The sequence below is a fragment of the Schistosoma mansoni genome, chromosome 7 (genome assembly GCF_000237925.1).
Source record: "Schistosoma mansoni strain Puerto Rico chromosome 7, complete genome".
NCBI lineage: Eukaryota > Metazoa > Platyhelminthes > Trematoda > Strigeidida > Schistosomatidae > Schistosoma > Schistosoma mansoni.
In genome coordinates this window covers 5,267,537-5,286,847 of record NC_031501.1, presented here as the reverse complement: position 1 = coordinate 5,286,847, position 19,311 = coordinate 5,267,537, and the positions used below count along the sequence as shown (strand labels likewise).

The following is a 19,311-nucleotide window of genomic DNA, read 5'->3' as shown; positions in this document are numbered from 1 at the left end:
TCCCACAATAGGACGCAACGGCCATCGAGTGCTTCCTGGTTTTTCATGGTGGTCTAGCTTCAATTGACTCATGATCTCAACTATTGAAATTAATATAATATCCACAAAACCCCTTCTGATATTAGTCTCATAGAGTTAGTTTTTCATCAAGATTCTAATCGAACCCACTTATTGTCTCGAGGATCTCAATGTTATAATTTGATTTGCATTTTAAATAGTGAATAATAATCTACATTGAAATAATGGGTAATTTAATTAATTTTTAATAAATGAAGTAAAATACATATCCAACAATTATTAGGACGTCATCAGGCTAAGAAACTCCTTGCTTTGGTTTTTAATAAACTGCATATGGTAAACCTTTTATCTGTTTGCTATACTTCGCTAATCTATAAGGTAAACATACTGTGAAAATTTATTGGGTTGGATAAAAACGATGAATCGAATATCAATCCTTGATAGTCATACTAAAGAGAACAACTAACAAATAGGAAAAGCCTTACTATTTACGTCCTCAAGGAAAGACATCTTATATGAGGGATTTTGTCAGAGAAATCTAGGACACGCACTCTGTCTTATTTGGGATTCATCAGCTAGATATATTTACATCTCACTCTTGCCGGTCATACCGACACGTAAGCCCAGCACCTTTCGCTTCAAACACCCAAAGGATTATTCACTAAGCTAATTAGTTCAGATATCCACTAACTCATGTAACGAGATGAATTTAACTATTTGTAAGTGCTTCGATCTTTAACAATGTTACGGACTCTAATTAATCAATCTCTTCTAGTATAAGGGGCAACCTGAACGGATTACTTCTATATAAGCACTTAGTCAGAACTAAACTAGCAGTGAAGTCCGGTGCTGAATGCCATGATATTCCGCTCAAGCTACACATACATCAATAGAAACTGATCAATTAAAATCCTTAGCATTAACAATGAGAAAACTTAAAAATTAACAAATTTTGTTAGTATACTTTAAGTTATTTGACAAAAATTATCAAACGTAAAAGTGGCAGTTTAAACTAATTACGATGTAACTGAACAATTAAAAAGTGTACTGTTGTAAGCTTAAACACGCTGAGTTGATATTCGTTACGACAATTAATCAATGTCACATGGTCTTTCCTATGAAGGTCAATAGGCTTCAAACTTAATCAGCAGATAATCAAAAATGTTTTAAAATATCACATAACCTTAATTATATTCATCAAACTGAGATTATATTCAAAACAATATGGATTTCTATTCACGGTACATTTCTCTTTGCTCGAATTTCCTCGAAATTTTCATAGACAGTTCCACTGAATGAAACCATCACATACGACATCTTCATTATTACAATCTGTGAATTATTGGAGAGATCGAGTCTTAATATAACAGTGGTTGTCCTAATTTTGATACGAAGATATGTTACATGGAACTCGTTATTTGTATTAGCTTTCTTGCGTAACCAGAATACCAATTTATATTTCTTGATTCCCAATGGTTTATTCCTACATTGTAATTTAACCATCAAAATACCCACTTCAAATCTTTAACCTGGTTTCGTGTAAAACAACTAGAATCAATTAGTAATAACCTGTATTAGTTTAATAAGTTCATAATGAATACAATGAAATTTCAAACTGATGTGTGGTAAAAATCATCTCACAAAGATTTTTTATCATTACTCACCTAAGTGAAATACTGTCGCCAGATTGATAGGGTTGCTATGGGTAGTTCTTTATGAGCATTATAATCTGACGTGTTTATGAGATATGTCGAAAATCTAGCTCAAGTTCTAATAGAAAATATGTGCTCTTATAAGAGATATGTGGATGACATCTCAGCTATCTGTGATAATACAGAGGATACAATTCGTTTATCGAGTAAACTAAACAATCTCTAAAACCGCATGAGTGTTTTATGTGAAGAGGAAAAGAACACATAGCTACCTTTTTTAGGTATACATCATATATCTATTGAATTCATTCATTTTGAATAAATCATAATTTATGCGGAATTCAGTTTAGCAAAATTGTAATTAAGCTACATATAAATTACCGTCAAATTGTGATTAAGTAGTTCCACCACGTAAATTACCAATGAAGACAGCCAAAAGTTGGTTGAAATCAAAACATCATTTGAAAGAATAAACTAATATTATCAGCTTCGAAAGACACAAAAGATTTCTAATAAGTGCTATATAATACATCAAGTTCTTCATAAACAACACTGTTACTTCACTATCTTTTAGGAGGATTTAAGGATAAAATATTGAAATTAGACGAAGGTAACCGTATTTAAAAAAATCATATGTAATACTCGATATGTTAACGATCATTACAATAATCGAATGTGAACATGTTGAGATCCAAATGATAACTAAGATAAGTTCCAGAGTCTTCACAAGATTTCAGGGACTTTATAAATGAATTGACAATGCCATTGAAAACAGGACATAAAATATACCCATTTTAAGGAAACCACGTTCCTATAAATTATTTTTTATTGTATGGAAAAAAATATTGATATCTGAAACCGTTTCGTATTTATTAATTACCAAGTAATGAGGTCGTTATTTTTTTTCTAATCTACGTCTATCTCAAATATCACCAAGAATAACCACGTTTACTTATCCGAATAATAATCTGTTATAATTTTCTAAGACAAAGAATTAAATGCACGATTCGGTAAATCAGTTATGTTTATTCTTTTTAATACCTAATCTTTGGTGATTTGATTAGTTGAACACTGTAATGATTTAAAACAAGACTGATATGCTAGTATTGTGACCTCAGCTAAATGCTTTATACTACTATCTGCTACTTAGTACAATGAAACGAGACTGTTATACTGGTGCAATTAATAGGGCAAGTGTGTTGAAGGAGGCTAATTTATTCGCCAATCACTGACTTAATTACATCTACCATAGTAATCATAAATTACAAATCACTTTAAAAGTTTTGGTCATTAAATAAATTTAAAAGTGAATTTAACTAGATGTTAATCAATAATTTAATGTATGTATATAATTCATACAATCAATAAACAAATAATCAATCTGTCAATTCGATCAAATTACATCTTCACTGAACTTACATCCAATTATGATTGAATATTTTCACAATAGTTTGACCTTGAATGTATTGGAGACACTCTATGGGAAATTGTATTTGTAAAACTCTAACTGATTGAAATTAAAAAGAACTTCTACTATTCTGTTGGCAGTTCGAACTAAGCTTATTTAAAGAAATAGTAAACCATGGAAACTTTCCAAAGTAAATAGAAATCATGAAATAACGGTTTACTAAATGTCTCGACGTTCATCTGGGAATTTATTTAAGTGTGAATATGTGTCGTTTGACTTCAAAAGTATCCGGCTAAATTGCGATTTGTTCACAATATAAATAGTAATTAATGTGAATGAAATCTGTGTAAACTGAGTATAGTTCTGAGATTGATTGGATCTATATTCAAAGTACGATAGTTCGATATTTACTTGTCTTTTCTCATCGCTTGCATCAAGTAATATACGTTGGTGATATGCTAGAAATTCTGGAAAACATATTTTTCAAGCGTTTATTTATTCCCACAGATTTCCCTGTTTTGGAATTGTTTACACTCATTTATTGTGTCTATCAACTACATGTACTACGCATCTTTACAAAATCTTTATAAACTATCATGAATTCAATTACTGAGATACTCAAGAAATATTACTATGTTAGTTCGTACACAGTTCTCCTCTACTATCTTTTTAACAAACGATAGCTGATTATCATACACCAAATATAGATTATGTTATTAAACTTGATACCACGGGGACAAGACGGATTGCAGATATTTACAGATGATTATTAATGGTAGCTAATCTCTGCTTGTAAACACCTTGAACACATTTTCCTCATATTCACAAAGTGCCTATAAAATTAGGATTTTTTTGTGATACTTTAGATTACGTGCTGACAAGTTACTACTTCAATTAGACGTGTGGTTTTGAATAAAGCAAGTTTTATTATATCAGTGCATGTCATCATTGCATTGACTGCGTGTTTTAAATTACAAATGTTACAAATTCCGCATTGATTTTCTTTTAGTTATTGTTATATTATAGCCCTTATGTTTTACACACTAATGTGATTATATCGAAAATTTTTGTCAATATGTACTACCAGAGACTGTTTTATTATCGTTCTATTTGTAAAGTTTCAGACAAACCATCGCCTACTCAAACTAGTACCATAATTAGTAACATTATCGCCATAATGACAGAGGAGATACATTACAATAATAAAATCCATGCTTCAAGACAACCTATCATTTAAGAAAAAGTGGATGAGAAAGAATCATATTTCAGCTAAACTTCTAAAATAGTAAATTTGCAAGAAATAAGAGTAACTGATCTTTGGAAAATAATGTAATGTTTTTGAAAACTTGGGTCAGATCATTTCGTAGAGGATTATAGAACAATGATGTATTTATTTATTTAAAAAAAAGATGACATGATAACATGAACATTGAATACATAGGGACAGTTAATTACTTACATTACGAACACATCAGTAATTATACTTGTTTAGATCATTGCTTCCATCGTTGCTTCATAATAAACTTCCTAACATATTTGACCGAAATTTCATGCCAATCGGTTCTCAGGTATTGTCCACACAATTTAATAAGTGATTAATTAAATCATCTAATAAATTTTCATCGCTCTTACTTAGTCTAATCCAAATGACTGTAATTGTTTCTTGAAAAACTACTCCTTAAAATAATAATCAATGTTTAGAAAATGGATAGATCGTGAAGATAAGTTAGTCAGTCAGCTACAATGTAGGACCAATTACACATATGTATCGGTCCAAGTTGCCATACCTTATTAGCACAACAAGATGAACACCGAATTCATAGAAGTAGTTAATTTAATGGTGGTAATATATAAAAGAATGATTGTATATAAGGATATAGTACAGGAAGAAAGAAAGATATGAAGCAATTTTAATTTCATGGTAATCACCTATGCCATTGTGATCGATTCTGAGCCCTGTCACACAGTCTCCAACCATTGGTTATGATAGCCACGCGGACTCCAACCAAGTAGTCTACATCTACCAACATGGCTCAGACTAGAAATTAGTGATTTCAAGGACTGATGCCACGTTTTTGACTTGATATCTTGTTCACCTAACTGATAATACAAGACTTAGTGGTTTATAAAGCAATATAAACTTTCTTTTGACGAAAAATATCATCGTTTTACTTTATAAATTTTTTTTCAGAATAGTTAACTACATCAACAAAGAATTTTAATGGCCAATATTGATATGACCTGGCCTACAACAACAGTTACTGTATCTAATGAAAAAACAGTATTTGGTCAACGTAATGGTATAACGGAGAAATCGTCCAGTGATAATATACAGAAATCAATCTATTCATCTATTCAAAATGATATTGAAAACTTAAACTTAAATTATTTGAATGAAGATGAACGTCAAAAAGTTTTATGCGTAGTCAAGAAAGACTTCGAAGTACGGGCTAAAGAACGAGAAAGATTGAAGTAAGCATTTATTCAACAACTTTATATCTTTTATTACTACTGCAAACTATTTGTTAGTTACCAACAATCTGTAAAAATCTGCATAATTATGAACTGATCCACATTTCCACAACTTAAAACAATAAATCATCAGAGAGTGTAAGCAAGAGGAATTATCACAATGTAAATGATTAAATGGGTCAAATTTATTAATTTGATTTTATTAAATCAATAATAAGGTGTGAATAATCAAAATAAATGAGCAAAATCGATTTACAATCTGCATAGAATAATTAAATTTTCAACATTTCAAAAAGGTTCTGAAAAAGACTGAATGGTGGTTCATCCTTGTATGGGACTCCTTAATAGTGCAGATCCACAACTCTGGGGTTGAGAATCGAACTCAAAACCTTTGTTTTTGTCAGCAAACATCTAACCTCCAGACCGCTGAGTCGGAATTCATGGTATACATTGTTTAACTCCAACCAATCCACGATGCTACATAGCTGTTTTACATTGTCTTTTATGGTCGTCTAACGTAAATTGGCTCGCTATTTGAATAAAATTCAACAATTTCCCCAACCCCTTACTGACAGTTAACAATTTTATTCTACTTTACAATCAATCCTGAATTCACATGCTATAACCTTCAACGATGTATTTAGTCTAAAACTTGGCAACTTCTTGGATTATTAATTTGGTTACACAATTGTAGAACTTAAAGAGAATTCATTAGAAAGAATATTCTCCATTCATACATAAGTGTTAATAGCTTGACAAAATAAGGTAGAAAACATCTACGCATCTTCGTGCTCATTTTTTGAGCTACCATCAGCTGCAGTAAAATGAAAGTAGGATCACATTTCCTTATGATAAAAGCCGCCAATGTATAATGTGAACTGAAATTATCCATATCGGCTAAAAAAAGATCAATTAATTAAATAATTGGTAATCATTAATACTTTAATAGTAATCGCGAAACTGGTATAGGCCACTTTTGACCTCCAAATGATGCCAATGTTTAGTCAATCAAAATGTAAATGATATATTTTATTACGTAACATCACTGAAATGTTTAAGGATAGAATTAGGAATTAGGTTTAGGATTTAAGGTTAGGAGTTAAGAGTAATAGTTAGGAATAGAGTGGATTAATGCTTCGCAGCCATATACATGTATACGTAGAGAAATGGTTCTTTGACTTTAAACAACAAGAACCTCAAAGTTAACTTTAAAACTTGTTAAATCATGGTCTACATTCTTTAGTTTTCATATATTTACTACTTTTTGTAGTCTCATCAACAAGTTTTGCTAGGTTTTAATAAGTTCTTAATAAAATATAAGTTGCTACTTTGAATTTCATACAAAAATCCAATAACCACTATCTTAAATCTTATTAGTTCGTCACTAGGATTTACGTCCGTTATTGTGACATGTACTCTGACAGACTGTAATACGCAGTGAGTTTACAACACTAACAGGATCACGTAGATTTACTGACACTTTTTAATGATTCGTTGGAAACAGTCGGAATGTTTGTGTATCTAGTGATTTATGTTGGCCTGGTGTGATTGTGTAACAAGTTATATCAAACTGCTTACTTCAAAAGCTAGATCTAAGCTATTCTGGTTGTAAAAACCCCATTGGTATAACCAACCCTTCTCTATATTGGTAAAATTTACACTCTTTAAGCTGAGTATCTTCATTATCTTCTTGTGTACGACACCGAGTTGATGTTCGCAAGACTGTAGAAAAGAAGATATTATTATCATTTTAAATCAGTGCATTTGGTTCATCTGCAACACTCCATGCTTTTTGTTTAAATTACTTCCATACAAGGAATTAAATACTGATCCAAAAGCAAGATGAATAAAGATAAATGATCATTTTATGACGCCAAACCTTGTATTAAGAGGTAATTGTATAGTATTAGCAACTGCTAAAGTACTTGACTTCAGACAGTTGTAGGCTCAAACTTCAGAACAGGTACTTAAATATTTGATGCGGATACACAATATTTCATTTCTGTAACTTACTTATTTCTTAACAAACTCTTCTTCACTGGAGATCCAACATCTATAAGGATTTCTCTAAAAATGGCACCAGTCTCACAAATCCACAAAAATTTAAAAAATAATATGATCATAGTAATAAGAATCGCAATCAGTACTCCTTTTCTTGGCGTTTCTTTTACTGGTTTAACAATACGCTTTCCATTAGTATATGGAACTGAGTTTTTGATTGATTGATTGGAGAGGGCTACAACTAACAGGATAAGGAGCCAAAACGAACAAATTCACCATATATGTCATGATGCTCTCGTTCAACAACTTATGAAATGATGACTTAATTTTCAGAATTACATACTGTTTATCTTACGAGTGATTACCAACTACCAGACGGAAAGTCTATCTCAATACAAGATACATCAACCTGAACTCGGTAAATTTATAACATTGATTGTTTATTGATTATAGAAGATTGTTACATTTCACAATTTTACTACATTTCTATTTCATTAATTTGTTTTATACATTTTTTTAAAAAATTATCAACTTAGCCGATTTCGTTCGAGTATTTTAAGACGAGATAGAGAATTGGCTGCTAAACATTTAACTTCACTTACTGAAAGTACATCATGTTTATTATGTGGACGTCCATTTATACTTTTAATTAATCCTAAACGTATATGTTACAATTGTAAACGTGAAATATGTCGAAATTGTTCAGAATCTATAAATCAATACAATGAATTCTTTTGTAGAATGTGTTTAAAAGAAAAGTAAGTTACATTTTCTTTTAAAAGTAGTCTAGTATCTATATGGATGTTAATGATAAACTGTAGAATTGCTAGAGAAGAACATTTTATAGTTCAAATTCATTTAGTATTGTTTGTTTGAATATTCCCATCGATGTGTTAGGACTGAAACTGGTCAGTCTCTAATTGGCATATGTGCATGCTGTGCGTACTGCTTCGATAAAGCCTAAATTCACAAGCATTGTAAGTAAAGATGGATAGTGGCTAGCAGTGGAATCTAGGACGCGCGTTTCGTCCCATTTGGGACTCGTCAGCTGGATGTACCTACAGTACTCTTCGCTGCAAACACCATCGCGTTATCCATTCGGCCACTGAGTCCTGTTAGCTACTTCCTTGTGCAATGGAGTGAAGTTGAAATTTATTTAGTATTGTTTGTTTGAATCTTCCCATTGATGTTTTTAGGACTGCAACTGGTTAGTCTCTAAATAGGACGAAACGCGCGTCCTGGATTCCACTGCTAGCCACTATCCATCTTTGCTTACAATTTTATAGTCTATTTATTCCAGTTTAAAAAACTATTCTCCTCTTTTATAGTCAGTTTTATGATGCTCAATAAGATACAATTAGTGTCATATAAAGATCAGTTGTATGTAACTACTATAATATCATCCAGTATGTTTTATAATTGACAATGTTAGTTCTTCCTTGATTATGATGTTCTCAACTGGAGTCACATATAAATACATCAGCCAAATACGTTCCATTAATCGTATTAAAGTTTTAATCAATGAAAACTTATGTATAACTTAAGAAATGTCTAGATCTTTTCAGTTTCTTGAAAAATTTAGTTAGTCAACAAAGAATATTTGTAAAACAGGCTTTGAAAAACTTAAGCTTACTATCTAAATTAAATAATTTTACTCTCCTTGAGTAACTGTTCTTTGGACAAACAAATAATAGCTGGAGATAACAAAGAACTTCTGTTTTAACGATGATATCAGCATAATAGCTTTTCAATAATGATTAATTCAACTCTGAAACATAAAAAATCAATCACATAGTTGATTAATCTAACTGAATACCTAATTCGAAAAGTTACAAACTATCTTATATAATTTATCATTTGTTTTATACCGGTAATTGTTTGATGGAACTCCTTACGTGCAACCGTATTTTGGACTTTGATTTGCACAAGGCTTATGAGTATGTCAAAGGTGATTGACTACCAAACTGATTCCCGACCCATGATCAATTTCAATCCACTGGACTAACATATATGTTTACTATCATCACCATTACAGGGCAAAGAATAGAGAGAAAGGACAGTTAGAATGGAATTTGAAAATTTTTTAAAAATGTATTAAGTATACTACATAAGCAAGAACCTTTAATCATTCAGCATCTCAATATTGCACTCGATATTAAGTCGCTTAGATTAGTGGTCACCTTGGAACTGGACCGAGAGAATTCAGTTAGCAATTAACAAGACACTGATCAATACTGAACAACGGTTTTTTAGTGTTTATTAATCTTTGGAGCCTTATTCAAATGGTTACAATGTGACCTTGGAATATGCACTAAAATGTGCCTGTTATATAACGTTGGAAGGAAGTAGTTTTCGTGAACCAACTTGAATTCTTTCGTTTTTAATTAAACTGTTTTTAAAAATGAGTAATTATTTCACATATTTTTAAAATGTTTACAGTCCAATAGTTAAAGTTCTCGAATTCTTTAACTGACAATTTCTCTCTCGTTCTAACCGGTTTCATAACCAAATTTATGTAGTTACCAAGGGATTCCAACAGCGATTTCATGAGCTTATGTCCATAAAAACTTCGAACCCTGTTTAGTCACTCACATAGACACACTAAATGTAATCTATTCATTGTCAGGTTGACGAGGTTCAACTATTAAAATGTTTTTTGTTTTAATTTGGTAGGAAATGTCTTCTTCATGTATGCTGAGAAGGCACATTTATAGTCAGGTATATAAAAATGCACCAAAGGAGCAACACGTTCATAAAGACAATAATTCAGAATCATACATTTTCATTTAAATTTGTTGTGTAACACATATTAGTGGGATTATGGTTAAGAACTGTGTATCTGAGTTTTAGACGACGAACAACAACTACCTCCTATAACGATATTCCTGTTCCTTCTAGACAATCAATATATCAGCATACCTTCTTTGAATTTTCATTAACTCTGTAAATAATATACTTGATTAGAACCTGGAAATCTATGGTAATTAAATAATCACATCACATATTTTTGAGAGTTGAAAATTATTCCTTTCTTTCTGTGCTTGATGAAAAGCATTCTCAATAATATGATCATATGAGCGATCATTGGGCTTGAAATTAACTCCCACTGTCAGTTGGTAAAGTGAACAACTGGGTCAAATTGTTTCAATCAATAGGTAGGTAACAAGCTCAGTTATAAGTATCCATTACCTATAATCTAGAAACAAGTTGGTAATAAGCATTAAACAAACATTCTAAGAGGTGCTTTCAGGTATTTAAATGAATTTAGTTTTTTTTTGTCACTGGTTGGAAAATTATTATTTCGCTCATTGATAAGTGAATAAAGTTTAAACTGCATTTACTAATTTATCAATCTAAGTATCAAACATTAGTCAGTGGAAATGTGGTCATAATTCAAAGAATAAAGTGATTGGCTAGTTACCAACTAGCAATAGCTGACGAACATCATAACTTATTGCCAATCAAGTTGACATCATTCTCACAAAATATACAAATTCTATTCTCGCTCTCTGTAAACGTCATTCTTGTTAGATATTATCCATTGAGGAAGGAGATAACAAAAGTGAATAAACTTAAGTTATTTGTTTATACTTACACCGATGGATCAGCTGGAAATTATACCATCATTGCATCGATAACAAAATTATTTCAATGTTTATTAATCATTACTAATTTTTATTAATTCTGTATTATCCTCCTTTAACTCGGATCTAAGTAACCTAATCCACTATTTAACTTACAGGGACTAAAAACAGTTACTAACCCAATTTATCTTCAGTGTTCAATATGGTTTTTCTACTGACTTTACATAAGTGAATAATTTCTACTTTTATCGTATTCAGAAACTATCGTGCAATGACATGTAATTGGTTTTACGAAACAGTAATTCAACGATTCAGAGAATTCGGAAGTACAGCTGTTGCTAAAAGTTTATTTGGATCAAGGTTTAAACGTAAGTTTAGCATAAAGTTTAATGGAAAAAAATTAATTTGAAGCTTTCTCAGTATTGTTACTTTTCGAAAATATCACGATTAGTAATGCTCCATAACATTTCCAGCCAGATGTCACTGCATACCACGAGACTTTAAAGTTTTTAGCATAGTAGAATGTTGAAAAAGAGCTATAAGCGACTTATCCAAGACATTGGATCATCCGACTAGATCACTGATTGTTCGTCTACACAGAAACAGATGGTGCTTATCGTTTAGTTAAGGTCTGTGAAATAATCTTAGAATAAATCTGAGAATAAACAATTACCAACTGAGTCTGCTCAATAGCACTCTTGAACAAAGGGATTTTACAAACATTCATACGAAATTTTCTTCCGTTTAGTTTCCTACTTTTATTGACTAATGTCCGAAAAAAGCTATTTACACTTCACTATTTACAGAAAGTAGTCACTTCCTTAAATAATTACTTGAAATAATGATACATGGATGATATATGTAGACCTTTTTTGATCAGATCAACTCTGGGAAAGATTTCCTTAAGTTGAAAATTAGAAGCCATAACATGTGGTGTTAACCGTGTAAAGAGTTTGACTAATTCACCAATTATATTAAATGAGGACTATCGAAGTCGTAAGTATTAACGAATGAATTTTGACACAGTGATTTCATTTCATTATTCACGTGACTGAGAATCGGAAGATTAGAGTTGAAATTTTGTGATTAATATGCACTGTAGATGGAATCACAAGCTAAGATAAAGCAGTGGTCCAGTCCTCCCTTCTTTTCAGTGGATGATTTAGAAGTTGACTTCAGTATGTAGTAGAAATTAGCTACAGATGATGTGGCCTCTTTGTTAAAAAAAAAATATGAGTTTCTTTCAACTTCTGTCCGATCTTCATACTGTATTGATGAATAATGCAAAATTTCAAAGTGTGAGCTTATAATATTACCATTGAGAGATTTAAAGGTTACAAAAGTGGATAGGTCCATATCTCTAGAATTATCTTAAAAATAAGCGACTGACAGAAAGCCGGCAAATTAATAGTAAATATTGAGTATATTGGTCTATAGCGTAGAACATCATTTTCTCCATAATCTATTCCATTCAAATACATTTCCCGAATCACATTTTATTTCACTGTTGGAACAACCAGATATTCTTACATTGCAATTTTAGGTTTGATTGAAAATGTATTTAAAACGAGTTTCATTTTACCGACTAATAATCTTTCGTATTGATAAGTCTGGTGTAATCTAATATTCCTACTACTCAATGTGACATAAGACAAACAGGGTGATAGTCGTCATATTCGTTGTACATGCGTGCTAGTCGATATTCTCTTCTTCCTTTTATTGTAACAATCTGTCCAGTTATAACAAAAGTTTAACATTTAGAACCAGCTAAGAAAGGATTATAAACAAGAGTACAGTAGTACAATAGTCGAAATCAGGATTACTGTCAACTAGTTCTCATCACTCACAAAATGAGAGATTATCAAATAAAAAATTTACTAAACATTATTATGTTCGGATGGCTTCCGAGAACTACGACGGAGCCTCCAGAGGTCGAAGAGTTACCATCTAATCATAACGTGATGAAACTTTCTAGAATATCAACGTGGCATGCTACAATTGGACAGTAGCATGAATGGACTCTTTGAGGATTGGCTAAATTATAATGATGTTATAACAAACGCTAATATCTATAAATACCCATGATTTTCTGTACATTTCGATTCCTAACCAACAACCACTTCTCCATTTTTCTTCTGTCTTCTAATTTACGACTGTGGGGTTTCTATACGTTCGAGTGACGAAGTTGTATACCGTATTTCGCATTAATCAAGTAGCAAGCGTAACACATTAAGTGAATGCTTTCAAGTACAAACTATCAAGCTTTAATTAGTTTTTCTCTCAGTTAATTTATAAAAATGAACTGAATACTTACAATGCGTAAATATTATTGCCGTTCTGAGCAACACTATCAATACAAACATAGGGGAATGTTTCTACGGAGTATTTTCATTGGCATCAAGTCTGCAATATACAGATATTTCAAATATCTTCCTAGTCAACTTAATGTTCATCGTTGAAAGCATGAGTCAATTGAAGCTAGACCACCATGGTAAACCTAGAGCACTGGACGGCCGTTTCGTCCTATTGTGGGACTCCTCAGCAGTGCACATCCACGATCTCGCCTCACGGGATTCGAACCAAGGACCTACCAGTCTCACGCCCAAGCACTTAACCGACAGACCACTGAGCTGGCATCCAATGGTATTAATGTTTAACTTCAACCAATCCACGAAGTTGAGCAACCGTTCACCAATTGTCTTCAGTGAGTTGATATCTCACAACAGACGTGGTTGAACCACACTGGTCACTGCTCAGTGGTCTATCGGTTAAGTGATATGGAGCCAAACTGGTAGGTCCTGGATTCGAATCCCGTGAGGTGAGACCGTGGATGCGCACTGCTGAGGAGTCCCACAATAGGACGAAACGGCAGTCTAGTGCTTCCAGGTTTTCCCTGGTGGTTCAGCTTCAATTGATTCATGCTTTCAACTAAGAAAATACTGAAATCTCCACAAAATCCCTTCTGATAATATTAATGTTCATTTTTTTCGAGTTTCAAAACTCATCATATATGAACATAAGGGATTTGAAACGTTATCTCTTAAAATATTCTTGTCATGTAAATAGATAATCATCAGTTTTATCATGAATATTAAACTACATATTTATAATAATTATATAATTAATTGAATTAATTTCAATAATTACTTCCGATTCATTTCTCTATATAATGAATTTTGTGAAAACATAGTTAGTACTGATATGCATTGCTATGTTTTGTTCATTTTGGTTAATGATGTTTCAGATAATAGGTGATCAAAAGATTTCGACCAAATCACTGAAATTACATTTCGTGCTAGTTTCTTCTTGTTAGTAAGACTCACATGAAACATTAAGTGAACTGATCGGATCTCTGGGATCTGAAACATTGTCTTCCAGTTTACAAGTGTGAGATGTTAAAATTGCATTTTAGATACCGAGACTGATGACTTACATGAAAAAGATATTTATTCTGATTGATTGCTAAACAGTTTTGTTTTTCTAATCCTTATTACTAATCGGATTCCATTGATAGTTTTGTAATGTTACCACTACTTTAAATGATCTAAAAATAACTTACTACTATAACATATAACATATACCAAAAAGTGTTGATTTTTAACGATACTTGTTTCATAAACATTACCTTAGGTGAGAAACAAATAATACACAAAAATGTCTAATAACGTATAGGGTTATTGAGGTTTGTAAATCTTGAGTTTTGCATCATTGACATCCGTTATTTGGGCAACCAGTGAAAACTAGAAAACATTTGATTGCATTTTCATTTGAGACTGACATTTCACATCCATAACCCTACCATAGATTGAGCCCAGAACCTTTAGGCCTCTCAGCAAGCACATAACTCCAAAAACACTGAATTAATATGCCATGATAGCACTTCTGAATTCAATCAATTCGTAAGACTACCTAACCATCGTTCAATGTTATTTATGATTATCCGTTTTACACTTGACATAATTGAACTTCACTGGTCATAGCTTATAACTAGAAATCCGATAACCACTTCTCAAAATTAGTTATTAGTGCGTACATGTTTGTCCTCGGTATATAGGGTTGTAGGAGTTAATTAGTTCATCAGTCAGTCAACTACAACGTAGGACCACGCACATATATGCATCGTTCCAAGTTGCCATACCTCATTAGCACAACATGATGAACACCAAATTCATAGTTGATTTATTGATGGTAATATATAAAAGAAAGATTGTTTTAAAGATATAGTGCATGAAGAAAGAAAGACATGAAGCAGTTTTAGTCTCAAGGTTTAAGAGAAGACAGAGAGTGTATACACCTATGCTATTGTGTTCGATTCTGAGCCATGCCACACAGAGTCTCCAACCATTGGTTACAATAGTCACGTGGACCCCAAATAAGTAGTCTGCATCTACCAGCACTGCTCAGACTAGAAGTTGGTAACTTTGTGGACTGATGCCACGTTTCGGTTTGACTGCCCCTAACTTTCTTACAACCATCCCCAATACTAGTCAGTATAGCGCGTCGTGGTAATCGGTGTTCAGGCATACGTAACACGTGGCTCAACCATCTCAGTTGACGAAAATCAATGACCTCATCAACTGATTTACCATCATTCCCTAATACCCTGTGTCTAACCTCACTATTACTTACCCGGTGATCCCAGCAAAAGCAAGCAATATTTCTAAGGCACCTGTGGTCAAATACTGATAGCTTACTAGTATCTTCTACTCCTAATGGCCACGTTTCGCAGTCGTAAAGTAGAACAGAGCAAACTGCTGTGCAATATACTTATCCTTTAATATATAGACGGATATTTCGACTTCGAAATAAGTCACGTAAGTTGGTAAAAGCCAAACGCACGTTTTTGATCCGTGCAGAGATTTCGTCAGACAATAACCTATTACGTCTGATCAGACTTCCAAGATAAGTGAAGTTGTCGGCGCGTTTGACTACTTCACTCTCTACCCTTAGTTCAGGTATCGACGCAGACCAGTCTTGGAGCAACAATTCACATTTAGATGGGAAGAAACGTATTCCAAACATCCTGGCATTATTATTCAGTTCTAACAGAAGACTCTGCATTTTGTCAGCGTCTTCACCAAACAGGACTATGTCATCTGCGTATTCTCAGTCAATAAGTAGACCTCCTGGTAGCGGACCAATTCCTTAAGATTCGGTCGACGAGGGCATTATTTCTAGAAGTAGGTTTATGATGAAGTTGAACAAAATTTGAGATAGTGGATAGTCTTGCTGGACATTACTTGAGGTTGTAAAATCAGATGAATGTTCGCCATTAGCTCTTACTTGACTGGTAGTGTTTGAGTAAGCAGTCTCCACAAGGTTTATTTACTTCTGAGGTACACCTTTCAGTTTCTAGTGCTTTCTAGTTCTTGATGATCATCTAATTGAAGTCATTTCATCATATTTTTTAACTACCAAATACTCGTTTATTAATATATTCGATAACACCTGATTACTAGTCGGTTTCATTAATTATTAATTTGTATATTTTAGAAGTTCAAGATATGGCTGAAGAAGAACTTTGGAATCTTTTATTTCGAACTTCATCGTCTAAAAGAAACTCTATCGAATCTAGTATGTGTTTTATGCACAATTATTCTTGTGTGTATATTCAAAATGATAAGTTACTGAGTTTTTATTTATTGTTTAAGTTTACAAGTATATTTTCGTTTCAGTTATTATTTTAAATCGTCTGTTAAATTTTTAGTGTCGAAAATGAAATGAATTCCAAGATTTAAATAGGATTTTCTTATCATATATAAATTAATGCCATCATAGCATTAGTCATCTGAGTTTGTAGCTTTAAAATTAGATAATGTAACTGATATCTATATGGAATACTTCGTGAATAACAATGAAAGTTTCTTAGCCAAACTATCTAGTTTGGAGAACATAACATCACCAAAAGAGTCTACATGATATGTATATGCTCTCCATTATTTCATTCACAATAAATGGCCCTACTTTAGACTTAATAGTGGAATATATGGAAGGTGGCTAGCAGTGGAATCCGGTACTGTGTTCGAGTCTCAGACTGATGAGTCCCGAATAAGACGAAACTCGAGCCTTCTATTCCATTGCTTACCACATTCCATCTATTCTATATACTATATCGAGGCAGTCTACACAGGATGCATATATACCAACTAATACTGATCAAATTCCAGTAAATTATCAACAACGGGATAATCCAAACCACTTCATTTAGTCTTGTTGTAACGAAATATTTATGCAGTTACGTCATAAATTGCACTTATATGTTATTGTAATAACCCTGTACATTATCGAAATGCTAAATCGTATAGGATATAATGAAAGACTCGAAAATAGTTAAAAATTCCCTATTTAGATCTCTTCTTTTGAGATTTGAGAGATGAACGGATCAGGATTCATGCATTAAACATATTACTTAGTATAAAAATAGTTAAAAACTTTTTACAGTTGAAAGTAAACGATAGACGAATACTGTCGGTAATATATTTTAGTAGATTTTACTTAAGTGACAACAAACGTGATGTTTTTTGGAATGAAATTTTTTTATAATTTTGTATATTTTATCCTCAAAGAAAAATATTTTTTTTCTGTAATCAACCATGTGTTACTGAATATTACGTTTACTGTTAGTAACAGGAGTTAACCAACGTTTATTCAGTTTCTTTGATAAGCATACCTAAACTATTTAAGATTATCTTGTCAGTCTACAGTATGTTTTTTTTAAAACAAATTATGAACACCAAAGAAAAACGACTTAATTTGCTTATTTTATAATGCTTACCACCACCACAACAACAACAACAGTAACAACCTATTAATAGATCATTTCATATTAAACATTTTAGAAGAATCAGAAACGTTTTATTCAGCAGATCAAGCTAGAGAAGCACAAATTAAAAAATTAAGAAATCGATTAGAAAAATTAATGGAAGAAACTTTAACTGAATTGAATGCAGTTGAAAAAAATGATTCATTATCACCAAGACAAATTACTTGGCAACGTAAGTTGTTAATAATAATAATAATAATGAGTTTTTATTTGCTTTGTTAAAGTTAACAGTCAAATAAAGAAGAATAATATCAGAAGGGGTTCATGGGGATATTATATTAATGTCAATAGTTGAGATCATGCATCAATTAAAGCTAGACCAAAAAACCGATAATAATCAGATAAAAGTACAGAAAAAAAACAAAAACAAACAAACGTACCCAATGAGGTAAGAGGTTGGACAAATCGTTTCTGCACGCAAAGTTCAGGCTTGAATTCGTGGATTGCCAATGCCTCAGCAGTGCATAAAATATTGATTCGACCTCTCTTTGATCCGGTTCCTTTAACTCTATAGATTATCTTAAAAGACGTGTCTTTTGGAGCAATGTGTCCACAATTGATCAAATGCTCTTGTATCGAACTGGTTATCTTTTTACATTCACCTTTTAGGAGCCAAGCTGGATAGTGTTCAGAGATACGTTTGGAAAGCGATCGCTTTATGCGGCCTATATAACGTGCTCCACATGAGCAAGTAAATTTATAAATACACATCGATGTGGCCCAAAGCGAAAGTTTATCCTTAACACACCCCCGAATGGTAGGCCGGCTAGAGAAAACAATTCGGAGCTTGGCTGTGTAGAAAGTTTTATTCAACGTTTTTGAAATCCTTTTATTCAGGATTTCAGCAGCCGTGTCTCCCTTGAATTCCATATTCATAAACAAGGTTTTCTTCTGCACTGTCAAAGTTAGTTCCTGCTGACGTCTAGATGTTAAGTTGCTATCGACGAACCTCGGTGGATAACCGTTTTTGATGAGGGTCTGTCGAAGATGAAGTAATTCTTCATTTATTGTGTCACTAGAACAGATTCGCTTAATCCTAGATGATAAAGAGTGAATTAAGTTCCTCTCTCGACTCAGTGGAACCCAACTATGGAAATTCGTGTATTGTCCATTCCAAGTGGGTTTTCTATACATAGATCTTTGTAAATAACCATCAGGCAATCTTTTCAATCTTTTCTTTTATGCACTGCTGAGGCATTGGCAATCCATGAATTCAAGCCTGAACTTTGCGTGCAGAAACGATTTGTCTAACCTCTTACCCTTCCTTGGCCCTAATTCCCTCATTGGGTACGTTTGTTTTTTTTTTTTGTTTTTTTTCTGTACTTTTATCTGATTATTATCGGGTTTTTTTTT

At 32.5% G+C, this 19,311-nt stretch overlaps 1 protein-coding gene across 1 annotated transcript in view; it reads left to right on the top strand.

The window, feature by feature from the left end:
* Positions 1–5,299: 5,299 nt before the first annotated feature.
* The window catches only part of Smp_057410 (hypothetical protein), a gene marked incomplete at both ends in the record, with an annotated part of 26,471 nt that continues 12,459 nt past the window's right edge, over positions 5,300–19,311 (top strand). Inside the window, 5 exons of the mRNA XM_018798680.1 lie at positions 5,300–5,550; positions 8,088–8,309; positions 11,394–11,503; positions 16,629–16,709; positions 17,975–18,130. Coding sequence (XP_018653598.1) covers positions 5,300–5,550; positions 8,088–8,309; positions 11,394–11,503; positions 16,629–16,709; positions 17,975–18,130 — 820 coding nt within the window. The remainder of the gene's footprint in view (positions 5,551–8,087; positions 8,310–11,393; positions 11,504–16,628; positions 16,710–17,974; positions 18,131–19,311) is intronic.